The sequence below is a fragment of the Perca flavescens genome, chromosome 1 (assembly GCF_004354835.1).
Source record: "Perca flavescens isolate YP-PL-M2 chromosome 1, PFLA_1.0, whole genome shotgun sequence".
NCBI classification, from domain to species: Eukaryota; Metazoa; Chordata; class Actinopteri; order Perciformes; family Percidae; genus Perca; species Perca flavescens.
In genome coordinates this window covers 3,267,118-3,282,036 of record NC_041331.1, presented here as the reverse complement: position 1 = coordinate 3,282,036, position 14,919 = coordinate 3,267,118, and the positions used below count along the sequence as shown (strand labels likewise).

General features: G+C 44.4%; 1 protein-coding gene across 1 annotated transcript in view; it reads left to right on the top strand.

Moving 5' to 3' along the window:
* The window catches only part of LOC114561045 (adhesion G protein-coupled receptor G3-like), a 46,888-nt gene extending 31,969 nt beyond the window's left edge, over nt 1-14,919 (top strand). The window contains exons 10-13 of the mRNA XM_028586706.1: nt 276-556; nt 13,215-13,311; nt 13,908-14,233; nt 14,319-14,919. Of these exons, the coding sequence (XP_028442507.1) occupies nt 276-556; nt 13,215-13,311; nt 13,908-14,233; nt 14,319-14,434 (820 nt within the window). The 3' untranslated portion in view covers nt 14,435-14,919. The remainder of the gene's footprint in view (nt 1-275; nt 557-13,214; nt 13,312-13,907; nt 14,234-14,318) is intronic.

The following is a 14,919-nucleotide window of genomic DNA, read 5'->3' as shown; positions in this document are numbered from 1 at the left end:
GTAAATAACATTACTGCGTGTACCTAGTTCCGTAAATTAGGGTAAAAAAGAATAACATCACATTCCAACTGGGATAGTTGCCAAGCTATTCCACATTGTGATGGCTTTAAACATTACAGACCTGCACACTGCTTCAGTCCAGGCTCCGCTGGGCCCAAAGGACTGTGTTGAGGTGAAAGTATCTGTAGAATTTAGGTCAGTAATGGCCATATATAGTACTGTATCTGCCAAATAGGCAATAGAAAAATGATCATTATATATTGTTTTCCTTTTAGACGTCGGCGTCCGGAGAAGGCTATCGGGGTGCATTTGCAACTAACAGGAGCGCTGCTCTGCCTCCATCTCACCTTCCTGCTGTGCAGCTTCTGGGTGTGGCATCTGAATGAGAATGAGGAGGGCTGGGTTTGCCGGGGTCTGGGTCTCTTTTTACACTGGTCCCTGCTGGCCACCTTCAGCTGGGCGGCTCTGGAAGGCTTCCACCTCTACCTTCTCTTAGTCCGAGTCTTCAACATCTACGTCAGGAGATACCTGCTAAAGCTCAGCGTGGTGGGATGGGGTGAGTAGAGTGTGGTTGGGACGCTGGGTGTTTTTGTCAAAAGATGTATAATAATAAATCTGCTCTCTTGGAATGCTGCTTATAACTCCGTAAAATAGCCAAATTAAAATACCCTGTGCAGCTCAAATGGAGTTGGACTATTCATGACAAAAAAGCCTTCAACTATTATTCATTTTGAAATGTGAGAATATTACTACATACAGTCCCATATATTATTAGGGTATACAGTCCTATATTCATGTTGTCACATTGTATTATGCACATTTTTAATTCAGAGCAATTTATCCAAGTCACATATTCCTGTTGGAGTTTTATTTACCACTAGGGATGCAGTAGAGCAATGTTTTTAACCCTTGTTTTTTATATCAGCAATATGGGTTTCTTTCAACTAAACAACTTGGATGCATGCATTAACATTGTGTGACACATACATGTCAGGCTACAATGGCGGACCCAAATGCACGACTCAGGAAACAAGGATAAAGGTGATCGGTTTATTGCTCCCAGAACAATGCAAGCAACGGTACAGATCCAACAGGCAGGCAAACGTGGTCGATGATACAGGCAATAGGTCAGGGTACACGGGGAAACAAAACAAGGGAACGCTGGAAAGTGAGTCAACATGGAGCTACAACAATCTGGCAGAGAACAAGTGAACACAGGTGAGTATATATACACGGGTGAGGGGAAGACAACCAGACACAGGTGAATAACATTAGGGCGGAGACAGGTAATCAAAATCGGCGGGAAACAAACAAAGGCAGGAAGACAAGTGAAGTGAATGAAGACACACAGTGGATGCAAAATAAAACAGGAAGTTCATGAAAACAAACAGAAAACACAATAAGAGCGGAGGCAGACGTGACAGTACCCCTCCCCCTAGGGCCGAACACCGGACGGCCCAGGCACGTCAGGATGCAGTCTGTAAAAGTCCTGAATGAGACCAGGGTCCAAAATATTGCTGGCCGACACCCATGACCTCTCTTCTGGACCATACCCCTCCCAGTCCACCAGAAACTGACGGCCGCGGCCCCTCTTCCTGACCGCCAACAGCTTGCGGACGGTATAAACAGGGCCCCCGTCAATAAGACGAGGAGGAGGAGGAGGCGGCATGACCGGGACCAGTGCGCTCTCCTGGACTGGTTTGACTCTGCTCACATGGAATGTGGGGTGTACTCTCATAGCCCGGGGCAGCTTCAACCGGACAGCCACAGGATTGATCACCTTAGAAACAGGAAACGGTCCCACGAACCGAGGGGCCAACTTCTGGCTCTCGGTACGCAGAGGAAGATCCTTCGTGGCCAGCCACACCCTCTGGCCCACCTGGTAATGGGGCGGCGCAGACCTCCGTCGATCAGCTTGCCTCTTGTAGCGGTCCCTGTTGCACAGTAGAACCTGTCGAGCCCTCGTCCAGGTCCGTCGACAGCGTCTGACCAAGGCCATAGCCGAGGGCACCCCTACCTCCCTCTCGAGAGCAGAAAATAGTGGCGGTTGATAGCCGTAGGCACACTGAAAGGGCGACAAGCCGGTGGATGAGCAGGGCAGGGTGTTGTGGGCGTATTCCACCCACAGAAGCATCTTGGACCAAGATGCAGGGCTCCGAGAAACCAGACAGCGAAGACCCTTCTCAATCTCTTGGTTAAGTCGCTCAGTCTGTCCATTGGATTCCGGATGATAACCCGAAGATAAGCTGACCGTGGCCCCAATCAATGTGCAGAAGGCTTTCCAGAACTGGGAGATGAATTGAGGACCACGATCAGAAACCACATCGGTAGGCAAGCCATGGATCCTGAATACATGGGCGAGCAGAACCTCCGCAGTTTCTTTTGCGGTAGGCAACTTAGGCAGGGGAATAAAATGTACCGTTTTGGAAAACCTGTCCACAGCTGTGAGTACCGCTGTATTACCATCAGAAGGAGGCAAACCGGTAACAAAGTCAAGAGAAATGTCCGACCACGGCCGCTTGGGAATAGGCAGAGGCTGCAGGAGACCAACAGAAGCTTGACGTGAGGTCTTGTTTTGGGCACAGACTGGACACGCAGCCACATACTCCCCAACACCTCTCTCCATAGACGGCCACCAGAACCGTTGCCGTATCACAAAAACGGTCCTCTTGATCCCTGGATGACAAGAGAGAAGTGAAGTGTGAGCCCAGTGGATGACCTGAGCCCGAAGGTCAGCAGGAACAAACAGGCGGTTGGAAGGGCAACCTGCAGGAACAATTAACCCGTCTTGAGCCCTCTTCACCCGTTCCTCCACTTCCCAGGTTACGGCCCCAATAACACAGGACTCAGGCAAAATGTTCACGGGCACCTCGGAAGAGGGGTCAGGATCAAACAGACGGGACAGGGCATCAGGCTTCACATTCTTGGACCCAGGACGGGACGACAAAGTGAATTTAAATCTGTTGAAAAACATGGCCCAACTGGCCTGGCGAGAGTTCAGTCTTTTAGCGGAACGCAGGTATTCCAGATTCTTGTGATCTGTCCAGACGAGAAATGGCTGTTCCGCCCCTTCCAGCCAATGCCGCCACTCCTCCAAAGCAACTTTGACTGCCAACAACTCCCTGTTGCCAACATCATAGTTTCTCTCAGCTCCAGACAGCTTACGGGACAGGAAAGCACAAGGATGGAGTCTCTCATCTTGAGAGGAACGTTGAGACAGGACAGCTCCAACACCCACATCAGACGCGTCCACCTCTACCACAAACTGCCGTTGTAGATCAGGCAGCACCAACACAGGAGCGGTGGAGAAGCTACGTTTCAAGCAGGAGAACGACCGCTCGGCTGCAAGAGACCACTGGAACGGCGTCTTGATTGAAGTGAGGTCGTGAAGAGGAGCCGCCACCGTACTGAAATTCCTGATGAATTTCCGGTAGAAATTAGCAAAGCCCAGAAACCTCTGGACTTGCTTGCGAGTAGTGGGTGTAGGCCATTCAGCAACCACTCTTACTTTTTCTGGGTCCATCTGGATCACTCCTTCCGACACCACAAAGCCCAGAAAGGAGACAGTGGACACATGAAACTCGCACTTCTCAGCTTTAACATAAAGCTGGTTGTCCATAAGTCTCTGAAGCACCAGGCGAACATGTTGCACATGAGAGTCTCGGTCGGACGAAAAGATGAGGATATCGTCCAAGTAAATGAACACAAAGATATTTAACATGTCTCTGAGAATGTCATTAACTAACGCTTGAAACACAGCTGGAGCGTTAGTAAGTCCAAACGGCATTACAAGGTACTCGTAATGACCTGTAGGGGTGTTAAAGGCAGTTTTCCACTCGTCTCCGCCCCTCATTCTCACCAAGTGGTAGGCATTCCGAAGATCCAACTTGGTGAAGATTGTGGCTCCCTGAAGCAGTTCAAAGGCGGTGGAAATCGAAGGTAAAGGATAACGGTTCTTTACCGTAATGTCATTGAGTCCCCTGTAATCAATACAGGGCCGTAAAGACTTGTCTTTCTTTCCCACGAAGAAGAAACCGGCCCCCGCCGGGTACGAGGAAGGACGAATAATCCCCGTAGCCAATGATGCCTCCACGTAAGCCTTCATAGCCGCCATCTCAGGAGGAGACAGAGAAAACAGTCGCCCCTTAGGTGGTGACGTACCAGGCAACAAGTCTATGGCACAATCATAAGGTCTATGGGGCGGCAATGATGTCGCCTTTGTCTTGTTAAAGACGTCCTTTAAGTCCAGATAATCCTCGGGTACACCCGAAAGATCAGGAAAGTCAACTGAATCCCTCTCCTGCTGAACGGTTGGGGCAACGATGTCATGTCCCCCCACCTCCAACTTAGCCGGAAAACAGGTCTGCTCACAATCTCCTCCCCAGCTGAGTATCCTGCCTGAAACCCAGTCCATGTGAGGGTTGTGCAATGTAAGCCACGGAAACCCAAGAACAACTGGGTGAACCGGGGAATCGAACAAATGGAAAGTCAGACTCTCTGTGTGGCCATCAGGAAAAGTCATTGACACAGGAGAAGTGCGATGAGTAACTCGCCAGAGAAGACTTCCATTCAATCCTGTGGCGTCTAAAGGCTTGGGAAGACAAATAGAGTTCAGCAACAAATCCCTGGCGAGAGCCGCATCCATAAGACTAGTGTCCGCACCAGAATCCACCAACACAGTCTGAATCCGAGAGACGATTCCATTCACCAGGGTAACTTCCTGCTTGGGTCGAGAGGGACAAACAGGAACATGTGTACGGCTCACCAGCGCCCTCTCTCCTACTGGTGAGCCCCTTCTTTTGCTGGACAGGAAGCAATGAAATGTCCCAGCTGAGCACAATAGATGCAGCGGCCCTCTCTCCTGCGACGGTGATGCTCCTCCGGCGACAGACGAGTCCTTCCTAGTTGCATCGGCTCATCAGAAAGCGAACCCACAGGACTGCGAGGATCAGATGCTGTAGATTGAGTGCGATGAAATTCTCTTGATGAGTCAAATCTCCTCTGCTGGCCAATAGACGAACTGCTACGTAGCTCAGACGTCCCAGGTTGAGTACGCTGGAAGACCCTAGATGACTCTGGCGCCCTCGGCTGGTAGGTAGAGAAACCTCTCCTCTGTAGCCTTTCCAGGAGACATTTATCAATCTTCACAGTCAGTGCCACTAGCGCATCCAGATCGACGGGTAAGTCCAAGGAAATCAGTTGATCTTTCATGACAGGTGACAGTCCATGTAAAAAAGCATCACACAGGGCGGATGAGTTCCAGCCGCTCTCTGCTGCTAGAATACGGAACTCAATAGCATAGTCTGAGACTCTTCTCTTCCCTTGCTGCAGACCCACCAGGGCTCGAGCAGCCTCCCTCCCGGGAGTAACATTTTGAAAAATCTGAGTGAAAGTCTGGGTGAAACCGACGTAGGAATCACATACCACAGATTTGCGGCTCCATTCCGCAGCAGCCCAGGATTCAGCTCTTCCGGAGAGATGGGAGATAACAAAAGCCACCTTAGCTCGGTCTGTGGGATACGCGGCCGCTTGTAATACGAAATGCAACTCACATTGCGTCAGAAATGCCTGGCAATCCCCCGATCCTCCCGAAAACCTCTCCGGTTTGGCGAGATGTGGAAATGTAGAAGAAGGGACCGTCTCCCTGACAGGATCTCCTCCAGAAATTGCGGGGCTGGAAACGGCTGTGGAACTGCTCCCGGTGCTGGGTACAGCAGTGGAATCCCTCGCTGTCAACCGCTGAACATGGGTGACCAGCTGGCTGACCTGCTCACCCAGTCCGACCACCTGGCTCTCCTGTCGACTAGCCATAGCCAGAACCTCATTCCGCAGAATGGCAATCTGCTCCTCCTGTTGTTGCAGACGCTGACCCTGCGCCCACAGGGCTGCTTTCACCGCCTCGGAGTCGGCTGAGTCCATCTTGGCCAGATTGTACTGTCAGGCTACAATGGCGGACCCAAATGCACGACTCAAGAAACAAGGATAAAGGTGATCGGTTTATTGCTCCCAGAACAATGCAAGCAACGGTACAGATCCAGGCAGGCAAACGTGGTCGATGATACAGGCAATAGGTCAGGGTACACGGGGAAACAAAACAAGGGAACGCTGGAAAGTGAGTCAACATGGAGCTACAACAATCTGGCAGAGAACAAGTGAACACAGGTGAGTATATATACACGGGGGAGGGGAAGACAACCAGACACAGGTGAATAACATTAAGGCGGAGACAGGTAATCAAAATCGGCGGGAAACAAACAAAGGCAGGAAGACAAGTGAAGTGAATGAAGACACACAGTGGATGCAAAATAAAACAGGAAGTTCATGAAAACAAACAGAAAACACAATAAGAGCGGAGGCAGACGTGACAATACAACGTTCTTCGCAGGTAAAATTAATGATTACTTCCATTCAATTGCGGGTGTTTTATTAAATTCATAGCATTTGAAAAAAAAGAATTTCAAATGGTTTTAAAACAGCATCCTGACTGATCTTTGACACAAACCAGTCTGTGATTCATTCAACATCCTCTGATCTTAACTCTTGGTCAAAATAATTGATAATTTTTGCTTTTCGTAAACTCAAAAATGAGGTGCAATGTCATTTAAATTAGGTTTATTGACAATGAATAAAACAATGTTGAAAAAAGCGTCAGAGAAAGCAACAAAATTTAATTCATTAAATTATATTAGCTCTTGGCGGCAACAGAGACAAGTTGTAAACTGACATGTTTTTACATTATATGGCAAATAATATTGTCAAATATCTGTCCACCTGATTAACACATCCTGATACCTAAACAACAATTTAGGTTGATTTAGACGCCCAAAAAAACATATACGACCTTTCTATTTAATGCAGCATTGGAGCAGTTTATGACCGTAATCAAGCGACTGTTGTCGGGACCAGCAGTTGTGTTAAACCTGATTTGTAACCAAAAAGGCCTCAGATTAAACTGACCTCTGGAGACAAGACACACATGTGGCACATGTGGACACAATCAAAGAGATCTTGGCCTAGGTGCAAAACCCACAGCCTTTTCATCAAACTACCAGGAGGAGAAGAGTGCAAAATGGCCCCAGGGAGGGTCCTGCAGATAAGGTTTGCACCTTCCTGTAATTGTGATTCTCCCATTGGTTCAGAGGTTCCTCAAACACAGCATGGGGCCTTAAACTATAAAACCCTCTGACACACAGAAACAGAGCCGGCCCGACCCATAAGCGAACTAAGTGGCTGCTTAGGGCCCCGTGGCTACCAGAGGGCCCCCCAAGAGCGCTTGAAATATCCCACAATAGAGCTCATAACAGAGCCGGTCTATGTAAAGATAGCGTTGCTACTAATAGGTCTCACATTAGACTTTACATGCGTATTTGTACATTATGAGTGCTTAAACTAATATTTACAATACACAAGTTGGTTTAGTGCCAAGTGCAGTGGCAATATGTTACAATGTGGAGAATCCCCAAACCAAATCCTGCTAAGGGCCCCCAAAAGTCTAGGGCCTGCCCTGCACAGAAACGAACGCCTTCCATTGCAACCCCGTTGCTGCAGGGAGCGTGCAAGCGCTTGTGCTAAAATCTTCCATTTCTAAACAAAGTGGATTTAATTAAGGGATCCTGGAAACGCATGTCGTGTTTCAACGCTGCAGAGAGAACAATGACGTTCTCTAGAAGAAAATCAGACACGGACACCGTTGTTTCTTCAAAGTCGACTATGGCTTGTCCCCGCTGCCCTGGGGACAAGTGGAAACCTACGGACTGATGGACTACGTACAGTAAGGGCTAATGTTGCCATTGTTTACCATTAATGTGATCGATTGATAAGCGCTACTGGGGCGCGTTTGATTTATTAATCTATGATTGTGACCGCTGAGTCAAATCTATTTTTGTGAATGTACTCTGATCACGGTGCATTTGTTGATATGTTGTGTAGAATATGTAGCTTGTTCAGGCTGTAAATGCTACTTTTTGCTTCTACCACTGCTGTGGAGTTTTTGTTACTGTTCTGCAAGATAATATTCTCCGTCGGTCCGTCTGTTCACAGCTGCGGGCCGAAGCCACCAAACACCAAACGAGTCAATGGCAGAATAAGCTGTTTGGCATTGGCAGAGAAGATTGAGCAAATTTTTCATGGGCGCAACCGACATGCTCAGCGCTGCTGCTCATCACACAAATGCATGTTCAACATTATACGATTTATTGCCAAAAAGCATTGTTACCACAGAGAAATAATCTACTAAACACAAATGTCCTTACTTTTTGTGCTTTACTAAGTTTAGTTAAAGATGCTATAGGTAAGACTTATACATACTTGCTGAAACTGACCCTATGTTCCAGTAAGCCGGTAATTTAAGAACAAATCCTGCTCCTCTGGCACCACGGTCCGTGTACTTTTCGCTTTGAAAGGAAAAAAAAAAAAAAGCGGATTTTCGTTTTGAAAAACAAAAAAACGGAAAACAACCCAAAATTAAAAACGGAAAACGAAAAACCATCCGTTTTCCCAAATTACCATTTCATTTTTTTTCGTGACCCGTAAATAGAAAAACAAAAAATAAAAAAAAAAAAAAAAAAAAAGGTATTAAGCGGCTGCATACCCGGAAATCATTTGGAAAATGAACCCATTATTCGTTTTTTGTTTTGATAGCAGCTAACAGTTTTGGAACGATCTTTTCTGAGAGGAGTGTGTGGAGGTGGTGTGCTCAGCAGGGACTTTGACTTTTATTATTTGGTCAAAGATTATCTGACTCAATTCATCAAAAATGAGTCTAAAACAAGACAACCATCATAGTCTAATAATAATAATAATAATGAAGCGAAAACCATTTTCACATAAACGGTCTATTGCTTTGGCAAATATCTGTCAAACAAACTAAAATCGAAACCATGATATGGCTTTCCCTTATCAAATCGCAAAAGACAAACAAACAGGGATATAATTAGTATAAATAAGATATAAAATCAATATAAATGTGATTTTTGGAGGTTAAAAAAGTAACTAAATAACTGCATTTTAAATTAGCTACTTTTACTATTTTACTTGTACTTGAGTAAACAACAAAGTAACAGTACTTTTACTTAAGTAGAAATTTTTTTTTTACTGTTTTCACTTCTGCTGATTTATTTAAATCTAAAAATTGCATAGACCTAGCCCTAGTCTGCATATCGCTTTTAATATGCAAATATTAAAAGCATTTCACTGGCGAAACACAAGTTGACTTTTACTATGAAGTGCAGGAGATTCATCAAAAATGAGTCTACACAACAAGACAACCATCATAGTCTAATAATAATAATAATAATAATAATGTGCGGAGGTGGTGTGCTCAGCAGGGACTTGTCAGGGACTTCTGTCCTGACGGCCAACTTGAAGTTGAAATCGCTGAAGGTATTGCTGAGGCAAGTTTTTCTTTTTTTATCAATCGCCGTTTACTGCTTTTGTTAAACATACAAATGAATGCTACTCTTAAAGTAAATAAAAAGCTGACCACCACAGCTAGGCCGATATGCAGACTAGGGCTAGGTCTATGCAATTTTTAGATTTAAATAAATCAGCAGAAGTGAAAAGAGTAAAAAAAAATTTCTACTTAAGTAAAAGTACTGTTACTTTGTTGTTTACTCAAGTACAAGTAAAATAGTAAAAGTAGCTAATTTAAAATGTAGTTACTTAGTTACTTTTTTAACCTCCAAAAATCCCATTTATATTGATTTTATATCTTATTTATACTAATTATATCCCTGTTTGTTTGTCTTTTGCGATTTGATAAGGGAAAGCCATATCATGGTTTCGATTTTAGTTTGTTTGACAGATATTTGCCAAAGCAATGGCGCAAAACAACGTTAGACCTTTTATGTGAAAATGAGAAATTTTGAAAATGTTTTCGCTTCATTACTATTATTATTATTAGACTATGATGGTTGTCTTGTTGTGTAGACTCATTTTTGATGAATGAGAGCAGTCAGCGCTAATCTCCTGTGACCACTTCATAATAAAAGTCAACTTGTGTTTCGCCACAAGTCCCTGCTGAGCACACCACCTCCACACACTCCTCTCAGAAACCCCCGTATCGTTCCAAACTGTGAACCCAACGCAGCTGCTATATCCCCACAAGACATCATATTCTTTCGCTTTTCTAATATAAAACTAGCATATTCGTCTAAAAACATGTTTACGTCCGTATCATTCTAACTGTCCATGGTCTCAGTGATGTCCAAATGATTTCCGGGTATGCAGCCGCTTACTACCTACGATCGCTTCCGGGTCACGAAAAAAATGAATGAGGAATAAGATTTATACACACAATTTAATTTCCGAGTTCCATCTACAAACACATCAAAGAAAATCGGATAACGAGATAGTTTTTCGTTTTCCGTTTTTTAATATCAAAACAAAAAACGAATAATGGGTTGTTTTCCGTTTTTTGTTTTTCTATTTACTAATGGTAATTGGGAAACTGGCCGTTTCTCGTTTTTGTTTTTTTCCTTTCAAAACGAAAATCCGTTGGCCGCCAAGTACACGGACCCACCACCTACAGCCTGTAGTGCGATTGGCAAAAATCCACAGCTCCCTGTTCAGATTCACCAATCAGGCCCAGGGGGGTTGTCTAACTGCGTGTCAATCACTGCTCATGCATACACATTCATTCTCCCTCGTGGGGGGGAGGGGCTTAGAAGACTGTTTGGGCTTTAGCAGAAAGCGGGGGGGGGACTGAGAAGTTGTTGATGTTCAAATTCTTTGACTAAGTCCTGGATCTTCACAATCCTACCTACGGCACCTTTAAAGCATAACTCTCGCCAAAATGCAACCTAGGGTGTTTTTGTGAATATACCCGAGTGAAACTTTAGTTTAAAAGCATAATTAGGATGGAAACGCCACTTTTAACATTTACTACTCAACTACAAGGTCAATATTGTTTTTCACTAATGAAAAAACAACAAATTATCCATGCATTTATATGGAACTAAGTTTTAGGGGCTTTCCATCTTTACTCTCCTCCCTGTTATGTTGCATTCGGAGATCGATTATTTTTGACTGGCAAGATGGCGGCAACCGGAAAAACCAACAGCTAAAGTGAGTTGTTCAAAACCTTTCTTTTTAGTAAACTCTGTGTACACAAACAATGTTCTCAATGCTAAAGTTCATGTGTAGAGCCTCTGGTGATACTTCAAGCAAAGTTTCATGTTTCATGTTGTGTCGAGCCTTCTTAGTCTAATAGTGATTTTGATGCGATCATAGTAGTGCCCCTAGCACTCCCATTCAAAAGGCCATTTGACTGAAAACGAGAATACGGTATATCTTAAAAGTGGCATTTCTGTCCTAATTATGCTTTTATACTAAAGTTTGACTCGGATACATTCACAAAAAGACCCTAGGTTGCATTTTGGCGAGAGTTCCGATTTAAGATTTAAGATTAGGCAACAAAAATACTTAGGGTTAGGAAATCATCAGAGATTGGCTTAGAATTAGTCACATAAAACTACTAAAATGAAGACGTCGTAAAACTCGCTTCATTTCCTAATGACAGTTGACCTTTAGTTTTGACACATGACCCAAACCCCGGTTTTCTGAGGGAAAGTCCGGTGTTTTTTTCACCCATCCACCACCCCAGCCTTCCTCCTTATGCTCAATTTGGCGGTCTAAAGGCCGGGACACACCAGCCAGACGGCCGACCGTCGACAGAAAAGTCAGTCGGGTCCCCGAGGTCCAAAAAACTGCCTCGGGACACACTGAGGCGACACCGACTTGAGAAACGTAATATGTCTCCATAGCAGCAGGCGGCGCTACTCTTTATTGTTGCCCAAGAAATGAAAACCGGCAGCTGATTGGACAAACGTGTCACATGGGTTTGTTTTCTCCGGAAATTCAAAGCCAGACTGTCATGGCGGCTCGTTCAGAATACGATCTCATATTGTACTAAAATAGTTCACTGAAACATGTTTCTGAAAACATTTTAAGCGAGGAATAGGCCATGCAGTTGCTGAATCTGTCCTTATTTCAGCTCAACAAAGGTCAGTTTAAAAGATTTTCGTCAGATTTTCAGAGACTCTAGTCATGCTCATTCCGCTTGCCATTTCCGGGTGAGTCCCAACTGCCCTGCCTCCGACTGAACATGTCAGGTCGGCCAAAATGAATGGCGACAGCCCCCCAGACTGACGATGGCACAGGACACACCGAACAGACTCGAGTCACTGACCTCGCCAGACTGTCCAACGGCTGATTATCGGCCCTGTGTGTCCCAGCCATTATACGGCGGTCACTTCACTTCCTCATTTGTTCTTGTGATAATTACTTCAGCCATGAGAGGTCAACAGGCCTAACAGGATCGTCATTTTGGGTCGTCATGAGCTGTTTGCATAATTGACCCATACGGATGTTTTTTGGGTGAGGAGGGGCTGTATATTCACTCTTGTTTTAGCTCTCTTTTCAATCTCTATTACTACTATTACTGTATTCTGCTAGTTGCTAACTTTGTCTGTCTGACGGTGCTGGGCAAGTAGCGGATAGTCACTGAGAACAGCTACAGCTGGTCTACCACGGTCAGTCGTCAGCTATTGCTTAAATGTAACACAATCAATAATTGGTAGTCTGATTCATTTATTGTAGTTATTGGTCTAAATGGGATTTGTTGACAATAAAAAATATAGAATATCACCAGACTTACCCTTTATACACATTACTGCAAAGACAGAGTCAGAAGGTGCCCGCAGCTTATTTGTTCCTGCCACCCCCACCCCCCCAAGCATGTTTATCATGATGATTGTGAGTTGGATAGACATTAGTGCTGAATGCTGGTAATGGAGGTGTTAATGCACTGTAAAAAGCAGCAATGCAATAAGAGGAAAAGAATAAGTCTACAATACAGGTTCCAAAACATTTGAAAACGGATTGATTATGATCTTAAATATTATTTTGGTCTTTCAATTTAATCAAATAAAATATAACCTGAGAACAGAAGTGTTCTGTTGTTCTACCTAAAAAGAGCCGAAATGTGTCTGATGTTACTATTTTTAAGTGACATAACATACGGTAGGATTTTGGCATTAACGGCAGTACTATTCTTGAAACCCATTTTTAGTAGAGTTCACTGAATGAATGCCGATATTTCCCTCTGGGATTTTTGAGAAAACATTTGGGGCTGGAGCCCCAGAAGCCACCCCCTGGCTCCGTCCCTGGTCAGGGCTTGGTGAAGTAAATTCTATATCCTTCTTGTCTTCATGCAGGTGTTCCAACACTGGTTGCAGTGGTTTGTGGGATTTCAGGTGTTTATGGCAAATACAGTCCAATGGATGCCAACAACCAGACCTCAACAGCACAGATGTAAGAAACTAAGATTTATTGTTATGTTTTAAATATTCAACCACACAGGAGTTTGGAATTCCAAGCAAATATTGTTCATAGTGTGATTTTAAGCATTTGTTCCTTGCCAAGAAGCAGATTATTTGTAATTCAAAGTTAACTTGATCTTAGTCTATATATCCACGACATTCCACTTCCGGGATTGCTCCACTGCCGCAGGAAATTCTCCCGGAAGCATGTCGTTTCGCCGATGACCATTTCCTTCCGCTTTCTTTGTGTTGGTGTTCTAAACTCCGGTGGATTTGTGAGGACTATGGTTAACTGCTCCTCAGATCTCTGCAGGGTAAATCCAGACAGCTAGCTAGACTATCTGTCCAATCTGAGTTTTCTCTCGCACGACTAAAACTACTTTTGAACATACACACGTTACACCAAAACAAGTTCCTTCCCGAGGCTATTTTGTTGAAGCACCGTGGCTTCATCTGGCTGTGTGGACTAGCCAGACCCTCCTCCACAGCGCCTTTGAGGATGGTCTGGCAAAGCGAGACTAACTTGATCTAAAAAGAAAAACAAAATATTGGCTTTTATTATTTTTCTTTCTTTTTAATAACCTGCAGATGCTGGATGAGCAGCCAGTTCCCACAGAGGCTCCTGGTCAGCTTCATCACTACCGTGGCCGTCCCATGTGTGCTGATGATACTGTGTAATTCCTGCATGCTGGGGCTGGTGGTGTTTAAACTCTGGGGGCTACGGGCAGGTAGTGGAGGCGCTGAAAGCAGTGGCTGGAAGAAGATAAACAGGGAGAAAGGGATGAAGTTATTGAAAGACTGTGCCACAGTGCTGGGCCTCAGCTGTGTGCTGGGCTTACCTTGGGGGTTAGCGAGCATCACCTACATCTCCCTCCCTGGGATCTACATATTCACTATACTAAACTCCCTGCAGGGTCAGTATGTGCACGATCCTCATATAAAGTACTCTGCTTTTATGATTTACCAGAAGTATTCACAGCTTTTCTCTTTTCTTCTTAGGTGTATTTATGTTCCTGTGGTCTGTGGCTTTGACTTGCAAGTCTCGTTCTGACAATAACTCCTCAACCAGAGACCCTTCTTCTCAGAAAATAATGACCACCAGTTTCAACAACTGATGTTCACAACTACAACAGATGTATTATCTATTCCCTACAGTAGGTGTTCCTTTGGAGTCCAGTTATGTGCATTTAAATGATAACATTACTTAATCAGCTCATGTCTCATCATGTTTTGCAACTTCTTGAAACCAAGATGGCAGACACACATGCATCATGAACAGTAACTGCTTCTAATTATTTATTGTTGCCACAATTATGATCCGTATTGTTGCAGTAATATCAGAAATGGACAGGTAGAGATTATGAAAAAGATTCTCTAATTGTCTTTTCTGCAGTTACCGCATGATCATAAAGACAACTTTGCTAACCCTTGTGTTGTCTTCCTTTGACCATGCAACTTAGTGTTTCTAGGTCAAAATTTTAAATGAAAATATTTTTTCGACACTTTTGTGGCTTTTCACGATGTTTCTGTCACTTCATTTCAACGTTTTTGTCGACTTCTGTGCCTTTCTAAAAAATGTTCCCAAGTTTTTGGAGCTTTT